The following is an 18,991-nucleotide window of genomic DNA, read 5'->3' as shown; positions in this document are numbered from 1 at the left end:
GCAGTTTGAAAACCTTTACCCTACACCACTGCAAAACAAAGATATTATTCAGGACCTTAATTATCACAGCATGATAAAGTATATGTTTATTATGTCTGAGAGAAGTCTTTCAGAATTATGTATACAGTAGAACTGAAGGAGGATGCTATGGAGGCCATTCATTACAGCAGGAATGAGATAAACCACTTCCTCTGTTCCAGGAAAATGAGAAATAAATAAATACATTTATGAAAATAATTTTCAGGTTTTTGTCCATAGAAGTTTTTTCTCTTATGCAGATGCAGGTCTCCCTCACAAAGTAGTATGCAGATACTTCTTATTTTAGTCTCATAACAGGTGTGAAGGCATTAGCACTATTTTTCAGCTAACAATAGGGCAATAACATGCTAGACACAGAAACCCCTACTTATTTGTCCAGATCATGTTGCCTTCTTTATAACAATTTTCTGTCTTTACAGGGTGGAGAACTGACACAAGTATATATATTTTACTTTTGCATTCTTCAAATCTTCTTCAATACTGTATAGAAATCATATAATTTAACTCCATTAATAAGAACTGTGATGCTAAGTTAGACCAAAGGTCCTCCTCACCTCCACAACCAGATTCAAGCAGATGCTCTAAGAAAGTATAGAAGAACAGAGTACCTAGGGGATGATTACTCCCTTGGTAAATCCTTCCAGCTTTTGACAACTAGCAATTTAAAATCATTGCTATACTCCAGAATAATTTTCAAAAAGAAAATGGGGCAGCACAGAAATTTTGAATTAAGCTTCTTCTTGTATTCAGAAAGAGGTTCTGAAGACATTTCCCAAATCTAACAAATATGTATGTAAAAAGATCACAGGAAAGACAAGTAAAATGTAAAGGTAAACACCATGAAAGCTTTGATGCTAATTACTAACCCATGTGATCCATGCTCCATGTTACTGCCTTTGAGTCACATGCAGTAGACCACCTGGTTGAACAATGGAAAGAAAATACATGGTTATTACTGTTTTCTACTGATGTCCCTCACCCAGGCCCTGCTCCCAGAGTCATAATGGTAAGGATACTGGCAGTGCCACCCATAAATATTGACAGCTGTGTCATCTGAGGGAAGAAAATGCAGACATCATTCAAAAATTAAAGTTGTATATAAGCAAGGAGCATAGAAAGAACATAAACTCTGTCATATTAAATACAGAACCACAACAGAGCTGACCAAAAAGATTTTAAGATTTTGCCAAGGCTGTGGAAGTAATAACGTAAATTTTTCCAAATTCCATCACCAGAGGAATCCTGCAAGAGAGTCAGTAAAGCTGTAGGGGATAAAAGTGTAGAAGAAGCATTCAAGGTGGCTAACTCTACAGCTAAAAAGCTGAAAGAAATATTTGCCTTGTTAAAGAGCCAAATGTTAGGTGGGCCGAGCATGAGGAACTGTCCTAAAATGAATTGTCAGTAGGAAAGACTTCAAGAGAAATTGATAAGTTAAACAGTAAATAATTGCTGGAGCTGTGCAGTGTTTCCACCAAGTGATTTGAATGTTCATCTACTGAAGTGCTAGCATCAGTGGTTTGTTTTTCACTGAATCTGATTCTAATGCCAGCAAAATAGAACATAGGAAACATACCACTGATCCACTGGTCTTTCAAAAGAGTTCTTCAAGGATGATCATGGGAACTACAAAACTGTCAATGTGATTTCTATGCCAGGAAAATTAGATTAAATGTAAAAAATAAAATCAATAGACACACTGGTAAAGCTGATACTCTGTAGAAGCATCAAATGGATTCTGTTGAGGGAGGTTATGCCTCAAAAATCTATTGGTATTCTTTAAATACATCAAAAAGCACACTGATATTATTGTTCATGCCTGAACATGTGATCAGTGTAACCTTAAATTGCAAGACTAAGACCCTTGGGACCCTTACCCAAGGCAGCCTGAACTGTTCTCTTCACCTGGATTCAAGCAGAGCAGGAATTCACACAGTGTATATAACCTAACCATTTTTATAGTAATCTTCACTCCTATAGAAATAGCAAAGTAGAGAATAATATACATAGCTCCCACAGTTTAAATCCCATGGGTATCAGTATATACTGTACTGAATTTTTAATAGCTTATTATTGAGAGTATCACATAAATTGTTATTACTGATGTAATAAAACCTAAACCAACACAGCTGGAGAGACCAAGGCTATAAATATATACCATATATTTTTTTGTATTGTAATAATATGGGCCAAATTATTGTTAAATCTAAATCTGCTGATTATAGTTGAATTAGACACAGTCTGTATATCTACTATAATTCATGTCCCTGGTCAAATGCCTTTGCCTAATTTATGTTTATGTTTTCATACAGAAACTGTTGCATGGTCCTTAAAGGACATTCTCTGTTTTATGGATTAATCCTGCTGCTTGGGAACTCAAAGAAAAAAATTCAGGTGAGGAAGATCTGAACACACTGTAATTCAGCATTCTAAGCCTTCTGACTACATAAAACCCCTATTTCTTTAGTTCTTGTGTTTTCTGACCATTCCTCTGTCTCTGCTGTAGTCCCTGGTGAAAAAGTGTTCACAGAGGCAAACATCTGCAATACGCAGCTCAGGTCTAGCTGAGTCCACCTTGGAGGAGGGGCAGGGCACATGAGGTGACCCCTTGAGAATTTCTTTCTTCTTTCTTCTCTGTTTTTGTGATCTCAGTGTCCAGATAAAACATTTCAGTCCAGATCATGAATATGAGATCAAACCCATATCACATATGTGTCTGTTTCAAGCTTTTTGCTGGTAATCTTTAAGGTCTGATTCAAAGCTTGTTGAGTCCACTGTTGCTGACACTGATTTCAGGGAGAATTAAATTGGACTTTCTCTAAAGCAGGATCCAAAACTCTTCTTTGTTTTTGATTGGCTGGACACACCATTAGGCCTCATCAGTGCATGACTTATGTTACTACACATATATATATTATATATAGTTAATATAATTGACGATAGTAAATTTTAAAATTTGTTGTTACAGACATGTCTGTGTATAATGTAGACTCTGAGAGTTTCCAAGCCAGTTTAATCTCTGTGATAGCCACACTGGCATAGTGGGGCACTGATAACATTCCACACTGATGGGCTCTGTGACAGGACTGTCATTGCTGGCAAAACGTGAAAGTGTTAGGGAAATGCCGTACAGATGGTTACGTGCACCAGTGTTATCTGCTGTGCTAGGCTGTGCTTCCTTCTGAATGTGCTGGATACAGCTCTTGTATAAGCTTATCTGGTAGGTTACAGTATGGGCAGGTCTGACTTTCTGAATGCATTTGGAGAAAGACTGTTTTAGTAAAAGAAGAATTTTGATGTTAAGAAATAGATTGATTTAGTACAGACAAATATTTTGTTGCAGCCAATTCCCTGCTCTTTTTTCCCTGCACATTCCCTTTTCTCAAGCAGTTAATGTAAACAAGAAGTGAATGTAAGGGAAGATTATTGACAGCATGTTCTTTTTTAAATAATTATTTCCTTTTCTGAATTCTTTATTAAAAAGCCCTCAAAATGGAGATAAAGATTTTAAATTCAGCTTTGTTGTTAAAAATTAAAGATATATTGGTAAATATATCTATGCAGCATAAAGAAAACCTCGAAGTATAACCAATGGGCTTTGCAGTGAGCTAAGCCCTATGTTTTCTTAACCTGAATGGGATACGTTGTCAGAACCTTTCATCTTTATACAGGGCACAGATTCTCTATAGCAGTAGACACCCTGAGACTTATTGTGGCTACCTGTAGGGTTGTGAAGAGCAGGAGATCTGAGCCTACTTAATTAATAGAAGAGATTTAACATGAAATGCAAAGATAATGGCAGATTTGGCTCCACTGACACACGAAGGCCAGGTAGCATGTTTGGCAAACAAATAGATGTAGCTAAATAGGACAGCTGATTATAGTTCTGAAACCTAATTAACACCAGGAAAGTGAGGGTGTTTCCTGCATCTGACTTGCCAACCCACCTACCTTCAGCTGTCTCCCACTTGATGTGGCCCCTGAGGATGCCATCCAGCCACATTTTGACTCTATTGGAGAAGTATTTTCTGTAACAGCTGATGTTCCTGGTGCTTTGTTTCCTCTCTTCCACAACAAGAGCAATTGTTTTGCCTTCATGCTCCAGACACTCATCCCTCATCCTTTTGTAAGTGAGGTCCCAGTCTGCCTGGTTTTCACTCTTTTCATTCAGAAAGATTCACATTTAAATGTTTTTATCCTCTGTCTTTCCAGAAACATAAGCTTTGCTTCTTTAAATATTAAATATTAACAATATAGATGTTAAATTTATCTCAGGCTCCCGTATAAGAATATCAGATTGCCAGGTCCAGTTCCTTTGCAACTTCCCAATCAAGGTTTTTTTAATAAAAAAAAATTGTTCTAAGGTTCATAGCAGACCCTTTATAGGGTGTACTTAGGAGGAGACTTAGGCAGCAATCTTTTGTAACTTCCATACTGTATCTATATTCATTAAGGTAATGAAACTATTAATTGAATATGTAAGTTCAGGTAATTAAATATAAGACTTATTTCTTTAGTTTAAAGGGTAATAATAAAAAATTTAAACTTGCAAACTAGATCACACATTTAGTGATGATAAATGTGATCTGGAAAGTGCAATATTCCAATATGAATTAGTTAATTGCATCCATTCATTAGGTGATACACATTAGCAGAAGGTCAATCCATTTGAAGCTTGATGTGTTTTACAAATAATAAATTCAAACAGGTAAATCAAAGGGAAAATCAAAATAGAAAGATTTTTTTATATATTTAAATTCAGAATAGAATCCCTACAACCAAGTGCTCATAGCCTATAACTTCACAGTTCATGGCATGTGTTATTTGCAGCACTCTCCAGAGGCACCGCCACTCGCTGCCATGCATACTCTGTGGGAGAAGATGGGTGCTATTTTGCAGGCTTGGCCAAACCACCCCATGGCTGTGTGCTGCTGTGCACAGAGTGGTGACCAGCCGAGGAGCAGATGGGAGCTGGATGGTTTCACAAGTCTTCAGACTAAAGGAGGGGCACCTCAGGCTCACTCCATAACTGGCAAAACCAGCCTTCTGCACAACTCTAGTGAGAGACATGTTACATTTCAACTGTTGACTTAAACTATAATACTGATTTTTGAATCTGACCCAACTAGAAAGTGAGTCAAACACTGACAGTCTTTCCAAACATGTCCTGCTTTATAACCGTCAGTGAATTATTTGTGGCTTGCTTAAATCCTTAAATTCAAGTTTCAATTTAGGACCAAATTTACCATAGCAGCAATTAACAGTTCTACTGGGTATACAATGGCCAATATCACAGGGGAGGAAATTGATCCATTTTACTAATTTTTTAGAACTTAAAACACATCCAGAGTTGTTCTTAAACAATTATTAATAATATTTATTATATTAAGACAGTTATCTCACTGGGATATTAAAAAAAATCTGAAATAATATTTTATAGGATCATCACAGTATTGTGGGTGTTGCTTTATAGATAATATTGCTTATGTATATAACAATATTTTTACCTTATATGTATAAAATAACTCTGGAACAAGGACTGATACTGGCTTGCACACAATTCATTTGTGTGCCATAATTCTTAAGAGATTTCAAACAGTAAGCCTCTTTCAAATGATCAGGCTTAGAGACATTTAGAGAATTGATTCAATTAACCTAGAGGGAAAAAGTGCTATAATGTGTGATTTATGTTTGCAGATAAATTAAAATACAAGTATCTCCTGAAGAGCATTTGCTGCCATCATGGTCAGTAATTAAAATAGCAGGCAATTAAAATAGGGCACCGGAGGCTGAAGCTTTTACTGTATATACCAGAAAAAGAAGTTCAGATTTCATAAGTGAAAACCTGAGCTGAAAAATAACTTAGTGGAAGTTTCTTTTCGGTCCCTATTTTATTTCCAAAAGTGATTTCTAAAGCACATAAGAAATAGGAAGGGACATTTACTGAGGCAGGAGGCAAAGGGTACAGAGTAGGCTCGCTCAATCAATACTGAATTTGTATGAGGAAACAGGGATATCCTTGATAAATGGTAACAGGACAGCTGAGAGAAATATATGTAAAAAAGAAGTTATGGTTCAGATTGAAATAATTTTGGGGCAGGTTTTGAAGCTGATCTTGAATCACTGGAAGTGTCTGACAGAATGATGTGATTCAGTTTCTTCATGTGTGTGATAGTGGTTAGAGTCTGGAGCTCAGGAAGGGGCATAATAAATATTCACAGAGTTGAAGCAGTAAGAACAAAGAGCTCCATGTTGTTGGAGTTGCTGTAGCCACTGTCCGTTTCAGTGGTGTATCAGTATGTGCTTTGGTACAGCTACTCTGCCCAAATGAGGTGTTTGAGATACAAGTAGTTCCATCCAATCCTCTAGTTTTACGACTTCCTTTAGGCAATGTGGACACAGTAGTATAGAGCATAAAAATACCAGTGCTCTGATCAACCTAGGGATGCCTTAATTACATCTGTATTGTCTTCAACATCACAGGTCTTTTGCACTCCCTCTCACTCCCAGAGGTCCTGTTTCCATCAGATGGCATTTATATAAGCAATATCTATAATACCAGTTACTGGGGGTTTGTGGAGAAATTGAGACTTGTAAATGAAACAAAGGTATTTCTTCAAATTATACATCCAGATTGATCTAAATATAAAAATGAAACTCTTCAGGAATTATTTTGATCTTTGCTATATATTAGCCTAAATTCTAACAGTGAAGTAAGAAACAGAGTCACTTGCTTGTTCTTCATTTTTTGACAGCCATTTCTTCACAAAGTGTGAAGACAGTAACATCTTTGCCATTACAATCTGAAACGGAACATATTTGTTTCTTGATTTGCTGTTTAAGTAGGAGTTTAATTAAAACCCATTCATGTGAGAGAAAATAAGCCAGTCTGACTTAATTGCCAGTTGATTTAGTATTTCCAATTCACAAAAAAAAAAAAAACAAAAAAAAAACCAAAACAGAAACTACATAACTAAAATAAGAATAAGTGGTTTCTCTGCTCTGTGTAGGTGTTTCGGGACTGTAGAACTCAGGCTGAACCTGGGGTATTGTTTCAGTTCTTCCTCGGCAACTGTTGGAGTTGGTTTTTTTCTTTCACAAATTGATTAGTTTACTTCTGTATTCATTGTTATTACTGAGTTATTGTCCTAATGTCCAAGGCAATAAGGGTAGTAATCCCATGACTCAATGTGCTATCATAAAGTAGCTAGTGTAGTGCTGAATCATGGAAGCAGCTCACCACGCTCAATTCATTGGTGTGTCCAGCATAGCATTACAGACCTTGCTCCTAATTCTGTTTGGAAAAGCGACTGTTGCACTTGATGAGGACCCACTTGTGGTCTTGGCACTAAGGCTTATATCATTGTCTTCCCAGATGGTAGAAGAGGAACTGTGATGGGTCACTCTCAGTCAGGAAGAGCAACAGCACATGTCCAACATCTTCTTCTGGGGAGCCCTCTGAGGCGGGCTGTAGACCGGGAACCTGCAGCGTGGTAAGTGCAGTGCCATTCTCCACTTGGGGAATGCCAGCAAGGCGTAGGTAGCAGTTAGTCTAAAGGTGGTCGGCTCAGAGTGCTTTTGCAAACTGAATTGCTTTTAGATGTGAGAAGAATGTGTTTTGTATGACTAGTAGTTGATGGAGGTCACTTAAGCAGCTCCAGATTATGTGGGTTTGAACTGCATCTCCACATGCATAGGAATCCCTTATCACCAAAACCTCTTGAACTTTATTGACTTGATTTAATAATGAAACTGTTATACAGTTTCCTCATTCCTGAAACTTGTTTAAATGCAATCCTTTCTAAAGGAGCACATCCCCACTCTGATTTATTTTAAAACAGCTTTTAGAAGGTGTCATCCTTGTGATGAAGTGTTAGGTCTATGTTGCCAGTGTGCCATTAAAAATTGAATTTCTGACGTTTAAAAGTCTCACTCATCCCAAGTGTCACAGTTTGACAGCTCTGCATGTCACATTACAGCACAGTATTATGGATCCATTTCCTCTGTTAGGAAAAAAAAGAGAAAGCAAAATCTGCAGTCTCCTTCATTACTGAGCTGGAAATTTACAGAAATATGCATGTTAACCCTGAAGTGACTTAAATGGCACTCTATATTTTGTGCTGCCTGTCTGTGCAGAACCAACCTTTGATCCGTGCTCCTGGACAAACACTAAGAGAACGCTGGGACAATCTTTTCAGTTGTCTGCAAACTTGTAAAACATGGAGCAAGGAATAACTATGGAATCAACAAACAGATATTGTAACAAAATCAAGGCATGGCCAGATCCCATTGTTTATTCTTGACTAGGACAATAAAAAAGTCACGTGGTATATTTCTTGCTGCTTTGTTTTGCCAACTTTAGACAGCTGTAGCTTTGGTGTCCTTTCTCTGTTTATCTATCTGCAATGTAATAACTTCAAAACATGACATTTGATCAGTTTCAAAATGTTGGGGGTGTTTGCATCAGTAAGCAGAACTTTATTGATTTTGCCTGAAGTAAGAAAAATGATCTGGGCTTCCTATGTTTTCTGCCTAAAAGTTTTGACCAGAGAGAGTGTAGGGCTTTGACCATAAATTTCCGATGTCTATCAGCCCAGTCAGGGCGCAAGCTCAAGCCGTCTGCTGTTCCATCCAGCACGCTAGGGCAGGTGTCCACCGCACACGTGCTGCTTGCCACACAAGTGATGAGTTTGAGACAGTGAGCAGTGGATTTGGCTCTGTTTGGCTGCTGACTTCTCAGCACCACCGTATGGCACGCCCGACCTCTTGCATGATGTGGCCTCCCACTAAGAGAGCCCCCCCAAAGGGTAATAGCTGGAACAGGTAGCCGTTGCCTGAACAATTACTGTGCCCTCTAGACCTCTTCCTTTTGCAAAGAACTTTCAAGAAAGGAGAAAGCCACAGATGGGCTAATGGACTTGTCCTGGCAGCAAGCACCTGCTCCTCCTAGTCGCTTTCTTTCCTCGGAGGAGTTTGGAATCAGAGGCGCACCTCGGTGCCCTTCGCTGCACAAGTCCCAAACCGCCGGGCTTCCGCCCCGTCTGTCCGTGCCCGCAGCAGCTGCCGTGCCCGCGGCCGCGCAACCGCCAGCGGCGGGAGGGGCTGCAGGGGCCGTGCCCCCACACTGGGAGATGGGAGACCGTCGTACAGGAGGGAGGAAAGGCGGGACTTTATAGCCCGTCGCCGAAAGAAGGGAGTAAGTGTGGGACCTCTCGAGGGAAAGCGAGGAAAGGTGTACGGCGCTTTTTCGCGAAGGGAGAAGGAGAAACCCTGGGCAAGCAAGAGCCCGGCTTTGTGGAGATGGCCCCCACGGACAAGGGCGGAATGGCGCTCCCAGCCCCGCGGCAGCGCAGGCCTGGAGGAGAGCCGGGACCTCGGCGCCGGACGGCGCCTGAGCTCAGGAGCGCTGCCGCGGGAGGAGGGAACGGCGCTGCCCGGCCCGGAGCCCTGCGCGGGGTGGCCGGGGGGAGGCAGCGGCCGCGCCGTGAGGGGAAACGCTGTGGGACGGCGGGGAGCGGCGCGGGGCGGGCGCGAGGCGAGGGCGGCGGGGGCCCCCTGCCGTAGTGGCGGGCGGCTGCGGGCGCGCGGCCGGCAGGGGGCAGCAGGCGGACGGGGATGGCGCCGCCGGGGCGGCAGGTAGGGGAGGGGGGGGGGGAGTTTTCGGCGCATTCATCACTGTCACCGGGGACGCGCAGCCACTTTGATGTCGGTTGCCGCAAAAATAAAAAGCGAGGCAGGTCCGGGGAGCAGCGGGCACGCTGCGAGCACAGCTGGCGGGAACGGGCATCTTCGCAGAGCAGGCCCGGCGGCGGGAGCGGGGGAGGGCGGCAGCGCAGCCGCCAGGTGCTGCAGCCGCGCCCCAGGCCGGGAGCGGGAGCGGCGCGGGGAGCGGAGCGGAATGGCCGCGGAGCGGGGTCAGACACGCTGCCCCGAGGCGGAGGCTTCGCCCTAGCCGGCCCAGCGGCTGCGGAGCGGCCCCGAGCCTCGGCCTGGGACCCGTGAGGGGCCGCCCCCGCCCCGCCCGCTGCGCGGCGGCTCCGCGCTGTCAGGCAGTGCCGCCGGCGGGTCGCGGTGCCCCGGCCCGTGTTTCCCCCCCTCCCCGCCCCCGCTGCCCCGCCAGGGCTTCCCGAGTGCGGCCCAGCCTCCGCCCGGCTCTGCCCGCCCCCCCCTCCCCCCCGCCGCGGCCGGGGCTCCCCAGGCGGTGGCGGGCAGGGGCTGCCAGGGCTCCCCGCGGGACGCCTCCCCGCCCGGCATGGGGGAGGCGAGGGGGAAACACTACGGTTTTAGTGACCCCCGCTCCCCCGTCGGCGCTGGCCGGTTTCCCCAGTCCCGGCTCCTCGGGCGGGAGGCAGCGACCCGCGCCCAGGCGCTCCGTCCTCCCGCGGGGCGGCAGGGGCATCCCCGGGCCGGGGGGGGCCCGGCGGGGCGCCGCGGCTGCGCCGCGCGAGTGAGCGGGGCTGTGCCGCTATCGCCCTAGGTAGGATGGACCTGCCCCCCTGCCTCTGCCCCCATGTCCAATAAGAAGAGACCCGGCTTGACACCTGCCTATATACAGAGGACGAGAGCAACATCTTCAGCGCCGGTCTTTGGAGGGGGGGGGCGGGGGGGAACCAACCCAAAACACAACACAGCATCAGGTCAGAGCGGGGGGCTCTGTGGTACTATAAAACCCCCCCAAGACTATGACTTCCAGTAAAATTGAGATGCCAGGGGAGGTGAAGGCAGATCCTGCAGCTCTGATGGCATCTCTGCATCTGCTGCCTTCTCCCACTCTCAACCTTGAAATCAAATACACCAAGGTAAGTTGTGTTCGTTTGTTCTGGCAGGGAAATTCACGACTTTCCCTCTTAGAGGAGGGATTTTCCTTAAATTGGTTTTGTTCTGCCCTAACCAACTTGAGCGTAGAGATAAAAAACTACTGAAAGACTGCCTTTAATCTGTAATAAAGGAAGCAGATTTTTACCCTGTAATCATCTGAAAAACCACAGGATAACAGAAAAGCAAATTACATCTGTTGGGACTGGCTTTGCCACTTTACTTTTCTTTAAACGTAGTAACGTAGTATTTTCTACAGAGTTGTTGGGGTTTGTTTTCAGTGCAAAATCAGTAGTTCTCAAATACATTTCAGTTGCTTTTGATGTACTTCAGAGGAAGTTACTATACGTACCTGTGTGTCTCAATCAGAAAATAAAAATGTTTTCTTTCTTGAATTTACCTTGGGTGCCCAAAGGACTCTTTTACAATTCCTGGAGGACTCTTAATATTACCAGGTTGTTACAGCACTGGAACAGGTCTCTCTACTAACTTCCGTGATACTTGAATACACACTTCAACAACATTGCATATTTTCTCCTGCTAATCTTTAAGACTAATTTTCATAAAGAGAGGGTTATTATATTATATTATAACCCACTATATAACCCACTGGGTTAATATAGAAAAAATCTGCTGTTTTTCTCTGGTATGTTATGGGGCTCAATTAAAATGGGCTTTAAGAACAGTTATTTGTTTGTAAATGCAATTTGAATTTTTAAATTTGTTTATATATTTTGAATCTTTGCATCGCTAAGATCTTTAGTTAAAGAATGTTTTCATTTCTGTTGGAGAAGTTTCAAATGTTTTATATAAAAAGATTACAATGTGTCAGAATTTGTTTCTAATTACTGAGTAACTTAATAGGAAAATAAGCACATCAGCCCTGGGAAAAGGTGATAACATTTTTATCTACTGGAAATAAAACTTCAGGAGCTTTAAAGCTGATAGGAAACTCATTTTGGCCGATGTAGTGCAATTTTTTCCTCCATATCATCACCTTAAAAGCTTTTCATCTTTTCTCTTTTTTAAGTGGGTGCCAAAACTCATTTGTCCTCTAATTTGTTACAGCAATTCCAAGTTCTAGAAGAATGTTTCAGAGGAAAGCCAACTATTTTAGATTTCATTACATTTTAATGCAAACTGCAATATGTAAATTAAAATATGCATATGGTTTCTTGCATATAGTTTATCTGAAAATAGTTTAAATAAATAAAGAATGTAGTTATTTGATGTTGTATAGTGTTACAGTTTGGGAGCAATCACAGTGTGCAAGTAGTACTTGGCATGAATTTTATTGTTGGTTTCAGTGTGAAATATGCTTCTGGAGTGTTTGGTGGATAATACTTGAGAGTAGTATCATAGTCAGTTTGCGTAAGTGTTCTCGTGTTTCTCTGTTCTAAAACTAGAGAATTGGTTCTAAAAATCTTTGAAAAAGATAAGCCATCAGCATTCATATCTTCCTATCTGTGAGAACATAAGCTGGATAGTAGCAATTAACAATTCAGAACATATAGTGCCATAATTTCAGAAATATGTAAGATGCTACACATTTTATACTAATGGAACAAGTAAAATAAGGTTATTTTATTTCATTATTAAGCCAAAACCAACAGCAACATCTTTCTTCTAAGCTTGGTTTTGAGATATCAGGTAACTCCTGGTTGCTTTTGAGAGAAATTTGGTTTAGCACAGGTACTGAATATTTCACTTCGCTATCCTCTGTCTCTGTTTTTCTGTCTGTCTTGCTCTTTCCTCCTTTTTCTCTTTCTCTGCAGGAAATACAAGTGATTTATAGATATTTGGAGTCTTAAGCTTGGAGTCTTGTCTTGCGCAGGACTTTTATCCAGGATCCACTTTCCCACCTATTACAAACAAAAACAATCAAAAATTAAATAATGGATTGTAACTTGGTTCTTTTGGGGGAGTGGTCACTTCATGTCTTAAATGACAAACAACTTCCATAAACAATAAATAACACTAGACTAAAGCACTTTAGCAAAAAAAAAAAAAAAAAAAAAAAAAAGAATAATCCAGCAACCCCAAACCTTGTAAAATCAGATATCTGTAAGCATTCCTAGAAGTCTCTCTCCTGCTTGTTACCTGAGAATTATTTTAAATACAGAACCAGGACACAGAATTCTTGAACTCTTTATTACAGCTGTCTCTGAGTGTAAAACTTTAATCATTTGGGATTTAATTCTTTATGAAAAATAAGAGGTACCTGTGAGCATTTAAACTAAGTGAAGTAACTTAAAAACATGTTTTGCCAATTTAATTCTACTTTTGGAATTTGAAAATTGGGAAATAGACAGTTTTGTTAGGATGAAACATGTTAAAATTCCTAAATCAGATTTGTTAAAGGTTTGTAATATGTACTGGAAAAAAAGCGAATTTATTACTCCTTAATCTTTAAAACACTACATTATCCTGGGAATTACTATGAAAGCTCCTGCCAAGAACATAGATAAAGCAAATACTACCCATGTAATTTTAATGTATTTGGTTACTTATCAGAATTATTGAAACTTGTGAACTATTTCTCCAGTAGGTTTATTGAACTGAGCAGAAAACTGTTAAATCCTTTCAGTCTGTACACCTGATATAGCACCCAAAAGCAATGTAGTTTTTCACTGTCAGAAAAAATATATTTACTGATGAAAATTACATGATGCCATGTTTTTATGTAAGATGTACAGCGGTACCTATTGTGATTTCAATATTGGGAGTCAGCCTATGCTTATTTAAAAAGCAGCCATTAGAAATCTTTTTCCTACCTTTTTAGTACCTTGGCATGGTCTCTGTGAAAAATGAAGTAGGTTAGATGTGTGTAGTAAGAATTGGTGAATAGGATGTGAACCAGACATGAAGATAAGTATCCAAGCAGGCTGGGTTAAGTTTTTCTGTATGGCTGGCAAGTACTAAAACTGCTACATGCGACATTATTTCTCCTTTCATTGTAATGACTCTTGAATTATCTACTTCTTAACATTTGAGGAGGGACTGCATCTGCAGAACAGGGGATCTTCCAGTATTGTATGGAATTAGGTTATTCTACAGCCCTGTGGCACAGCAAGCCCTCCTCAGACTTGTCAGGAGCGTGTTGGCAGTGCTACGCTCCATACATAAGGGAGCATGTAGGTAGGACGGGGATCCAGCCCTCTCCCTGGCAACAAGTCGTACTTCTACAAATGTCAACTTTATGACAGAAACTCTCCCAGAATGGGCTGCTCCAGAAATATCAGATGTGTGAGATAAGCTGTAGCATGACGCCCAGTAAGGACACGTTATTAGCATGTTTTGTGCAGGAAGCACACCGCTGAGTTGATGGCTCTGAGAACCCAATAGCTTCTGAGGTGATCAGAGGGTTCTCAGCTTAGTATTATATTGATGCCTCTCTCTTTCATGCTCTTATGAAACTCCATTCTCCCTCCTGAGATGCGAGTGTCTCCCAGGTATCTGACAGTAGACATGGAATCAGCCCAATCGACTGAGCCCTTTGCAGCGTTTTCCTCCTGCTCTCTCTATTTGAGGGGCTAAATGTGTTTCTGCAGGATGTCACTATCCTTCCTTTGTTATGGCATAATCCAATCTGCTTTACAAAGTATTTTCATAGTGGTTCTAGTAAATCACATTGACTTTAAAAGACAGCTTGGTATAAAATGAGGACCTCAGGGTTCTGTCCTGTCCTAGCTCTATTGCTCCATCATGTAACTGAGTGAACGAACATTCCCAGTTTGCATAATGTTGGGGACATTAATCCATCTGGATGTTTTGTTTCTTGCTTGCTAACTGATTTAAGCCTGAAAAAGTTGAAGAACTTTATCATAAGGAAAAGTTGAAGAACTGTGGTTTTGAGAGCTTTTTATAAAGAGGCGCTCTAGAAGGGTGACATTACACCACTGTGGCAGTGAAGAGCTTCAGAAATGTTTCTGTAGTAGCAGCCTGTGAATTGCCTGACAACCATATTTTTCTGTCCTGTGTAGAAAGGTTTGCACCTACTCTTACATCATAGGCTAAAATCAGGTCAGCTCTAAGCACGGACCAGGTAAACCACTCAGCACTCCAACACAAAATGGTATACAGCAGTTTGTACTAAATGTAGCCAAACTGCTTCTGGGTAGACAAGAACAAATACATTTCAAATTCTCACATGATAAGCATTTGGGTTTGAAGTGTTTTGTTACTTAGTTTCTGTATTCTTATTCCCAATGTCCTTTCTTGGCCTTGCCCAGAAATGAATGCTGCAGAACACTATTATAAATTCTTTTCAACAAATTTTCTAGCTGTGTTTTTCAGATAAAATTATAGACTGACATTAAGATAGGAGGCAGGAAATCTATTTTATTTAGAATAATATACAGAATCTTTGTCATTTTTTGAAGACAAGCTTTGGCAAAACTCAGGTAAGTGATGAATGCATGCTATTTCCCACCTGTCTTTCCCTGAACAAGCTCGCTGCTATAATGCCTTTTGAAGTCAGATTCAGTGACTGATACCTGAAGAAATCAGCTAGCCTTTTGGGTCGGCTCAGTGAGCGCTGTCCAGTTACAAAAGATGGAGCACAGAAAGCTAGAGATGTTTACGTGTAGAGTAGACAAACAGAACAGCTACTTTTGCCCTTTGTGGAACACTTCAGCATCTGATGCTGGCAATAGATATGTCCCTCTGCATCATCATAAATGAAGTTTTAGGGTATATACTGTAATTAGATTTACTGTTGTTTAAATTTACAGTTTGAGTTCTCTTCTAGTGTGTTCATTCTTTGTGGTTAGTATTACAATCAAGCAACCCACAGAGCAATTGCAAACTATTTATGCACTTCTTTCCAATTAACAGCCTGAATATAGGATTGTTTCTTTCCTCCCAAACCTTTAAGGTCTTCTGCACAAACCCAATTTACCCAGGTTTTGCATGAGGGATCAAGAAACAATTGTAGTCTTATGCATATCCAAGCCCCTGCCTTTGCTTACTCCAATACAGCTGCTACAACCATGTTAATGCAAGAGTGTTAAAAATACAGAAACTACCAGGCTGAAACTGGCAACAACTGGATACCTACTACAGATAACTACAATGTGACTGAGTAGGTAACTATTGTAGCACTGACCTCTTACTGTGGTAAACTTTTACGGAAAAACTGAATCTTTAGGGAAAATGCAAACTCCTTTAATGCATCAAGCTGGACAATACTATGCTGTTGGTTGGGGGAAATTTTCTTCTCTTTGTCTGGTTTGTGATGTCAGATGATACACTGAAAGACAAGAGCTATGCAATTAGTGCTTTTCTCATCTTTACAAAAATGCTTATGATTTAAAGTATTCCAATACAAAAGATGCATGTATTTATTTGTACACCAAAACCAGAAGGTCAGTAATAATCAGAGCACTTACCCAAGTTGAAGAGGAGCCAAATTCATACCCCTGCTCTGAAGCAAACAGAGTAGAAACTTGAATGTGGATCCCTACTTTATGATGGTGGATAGGTCCCAATTTTGGATGCTATCTACCCTTGGCTATCCTTGGAAAGAATTTCACATTCTCTCCTGTTGGATAATTCACTTCTAAGTATTGATGAGGCCTGAGAGATATCAACCTGATAGCCCAGTGGGCAGACACCCATGGAGGAAAAGTAGCATTCAGGTGCTCCAAGAATACTCATCATGTCGAAGACAGCAAGGATTTGATCCAAGATTTATGGCTCTCTAAGCATTAACGCTAGCTATTAGACTACTGAGTTGGGATAATGTGTCTTGAACACATACTTTCATTCAGGAAAAAAAAAAAAAGAAAAAAGAAATCCCTCTTTAACTCTCCATTCCATTCCCTCCTTTGGAAATACTTCCCACAGAAGTTCACCAGTCCTGGTACATTTCCATATTAAATTTCTGTCTTGATGTATCCACATTTTCTGATAAATCCCAACAGTCCAAAAATTCTTGATGATCTCTGCTCAGCTTGTCCATCTCCCTGTCCATGCAAAATTGTTCCCCAAGGAGCTTAATGGGCTCTGCCAGTCTGAAGTTATTCACTGCCATCAACTGCTTTGTTCTGGGAGCTCCACACAGTGGAACCACTGTATACATTTGTCTTCCCTTCTTTATAATGCACGTTAGCAGTTGCCTTCAATAAGCTGTCCACAGACATCGCTAGTCACTGGGAACATACCAGCATCTTGTAAGTAATTTGAACCCTTCCTTCCAACAGGCTTTGCTCTGCATTTACTACCTTTGGCAAATTTCATCTACCCTTGAGTTGCCCCAAATGCCCTTTAACTTCAGCCCTAGTGGTATTTTCTTCAGTACTCTGATTAGTCTGAATATTTTTATCTGCAAAATATGTACCTTACTATTAATGATCTTCAAAAGCAGGTGAACCAAGATATCAATTGCTAGTCGCAGTAACGAAGGGGGACCTTGCTATTAACCTCTTTCCAGGGAGAATTATCCATTTATTTCCAGTCTTTTTATCTTATCTCTTAACCACTTTTTAATCCATGGCAGGACTTTATCTTTCACCATATGGTTACTAACTTTCCTTAATAGCCTCTTGCTAAGGACTTTATCATCAAAAGCCTTTTTAAAGTCTAAATAAATTATATCCACTGATTCATCTCGGCTCCTCATTTGACTAACTATCTTCCAAGAAATCTCACAGGTTTACAGAGATAAATGACAAAAGATGAGTTCAGTGGTCCATATCATAAATTCTTAGTCAGATCCTGCATAAGGTCACATTTCTTCTTTTACAGTTTTGCAGCTACCTTTCCTAAGACTGAACTGTAACATTTTGCTATGTATTTTTTTGATATTTAATTCTCTTCACTTCTAAAAAACCACAACTTTTTATCTGTTTGGTTTTTTAAAGAGTAGAACTGACTCTCTGAAATAAGTAACCAAAACACCAACTTTAGTTCAGCTGAAAGATATGAGAGACAAAAAATGCATTTATACAGAGACAACATTGTAAGGAAGCTATATAAATCTAATATAAGAACAGATATGTAAAGGTTTAAAAAAATCTTCAGAAAGCTGCAGCTCTGTGCAGTTCTCTAGTGAGGAATCCTCAGACAAGCACTGGCATCCCTACTCAAGCACAAAGAAGTGCATGAATAGCTATGTGAAGACTTACTACTAAGTATTGGAGAAAGACAAAGTCTAAAAATTATTGCCATCTAAGGGCCCAATCATTCATTACTTTTGTGCTTACTCAAATGAACAGAGGAATTCCTGTTCAGACTGCATACACCGAATTGGTTTTTTTCTCCAAAACACAAGTTCCGTATCTCAGAATCTGTCTAAAAACTTATTTCTACTGACCAGCATTTTCTGTTACTTCTAACAGCAATCTACCTTTGTGACATGAATGCAACACATCAATTTTAAGTTATGCAGTGTAACTAAGCTTTAGGAGCACTTCATTACTAGAAGTATGATATGTGAAGCCACATCAAAGCCTTGCTGCGATAGCATTGCTGAAATAGTCTCCAACTGACAAAAGAAAAAAAGGACTTCATTCTTGTTCACTTGAAGTCGGTTCCTTTCCCAGAGAGCCTAGTGAACTCAATTTTTACCTTATGACTTGAAACATAATACATTCCAGCTTTGTGGGACTGAAGTCAGAAAACACTGCAGAGCAGAGAACCAGTCACATCAAATTCTGTGACCCAAATGAAAATGTTTAAGGTCAGCTCAATCTCAGTTGACCTCAGCTGGAGGTTAAAACACAAGGACCGCACTGACCACTAGAGTATATAGACCTTAATCTGTGAGGGATTCATAGGTAATGAAGATGTTGAATTGAACATAGAATCTAAAGGGATGCCAGTGGGACAGCTGTGGAGAGGCCTACAGCAGGTGTTGTGGTTACAGAAAGGATATACTTTGCTAATTTCCATGTGGATTTCCAGTATGCCCCAATTTAAAATAAGTGAGTTACAAAAATCCACTTGGAAAGTCACAGTTGTAGGAAGTGTTGCACAGAAGAACGGGCTGCAGCCTCCTTGCTGAAGTCAGACGGGAGAGGATGCCAAGGAGACACTGTCCTCTTCCCATGCTCTGGTCATCTAGCACTGATTGCACAAAAGCCCTCAGTTTTGACTCAGAAACTATCAGAAAGTGCCTTTCCCTACAGAAATTCCAAAC

General features: G+C 40.9%; 1 protein-coding gene across 1 annotated transcript in view; it reads left to right on the top strand.

The window, feature by feature from the left end:
• The first annotated feature begins 9,734 nt into the window (after positions 1–9,734).
• Positions 9,735–18,991, top strand: part of ALDH1A2 (aldehyde dehydrogenase 1 family member A2) — a 58,789-nt gene continuing 49,532 nt past the window's right edge. The window contains exon 1 of the mRNA XM_009973230.3: positions 9,735–10,835. Within this exon, the coding sequence (XP_009971532.1) occupies positions 10,719–10,835 (117 nt within the window). The 5' untranslated portion in view covers positions 9,735–10,718. The remainder of the gene's footprint in view (positions 10,836–18,991) is intronic.

This window comes from Tyto alba, unplaced genomic scaffold (assembly GCF_018691265.1).
Source record: "Tyto alba isolate M040663 unplaced genomic scaffold, T.alba_DEE_v4.0 Super-Scaffold_41, whole genome shotgun sequence".
Lineage (NCBI taxonomy): Eukaryota > Metazoa > Chordata > Aves > Strigiformes > Tytonidae > Tyto > Tyto alba.
This window is presented reverse-complemented; position numbering and strand designations above follow the sequence as displayed.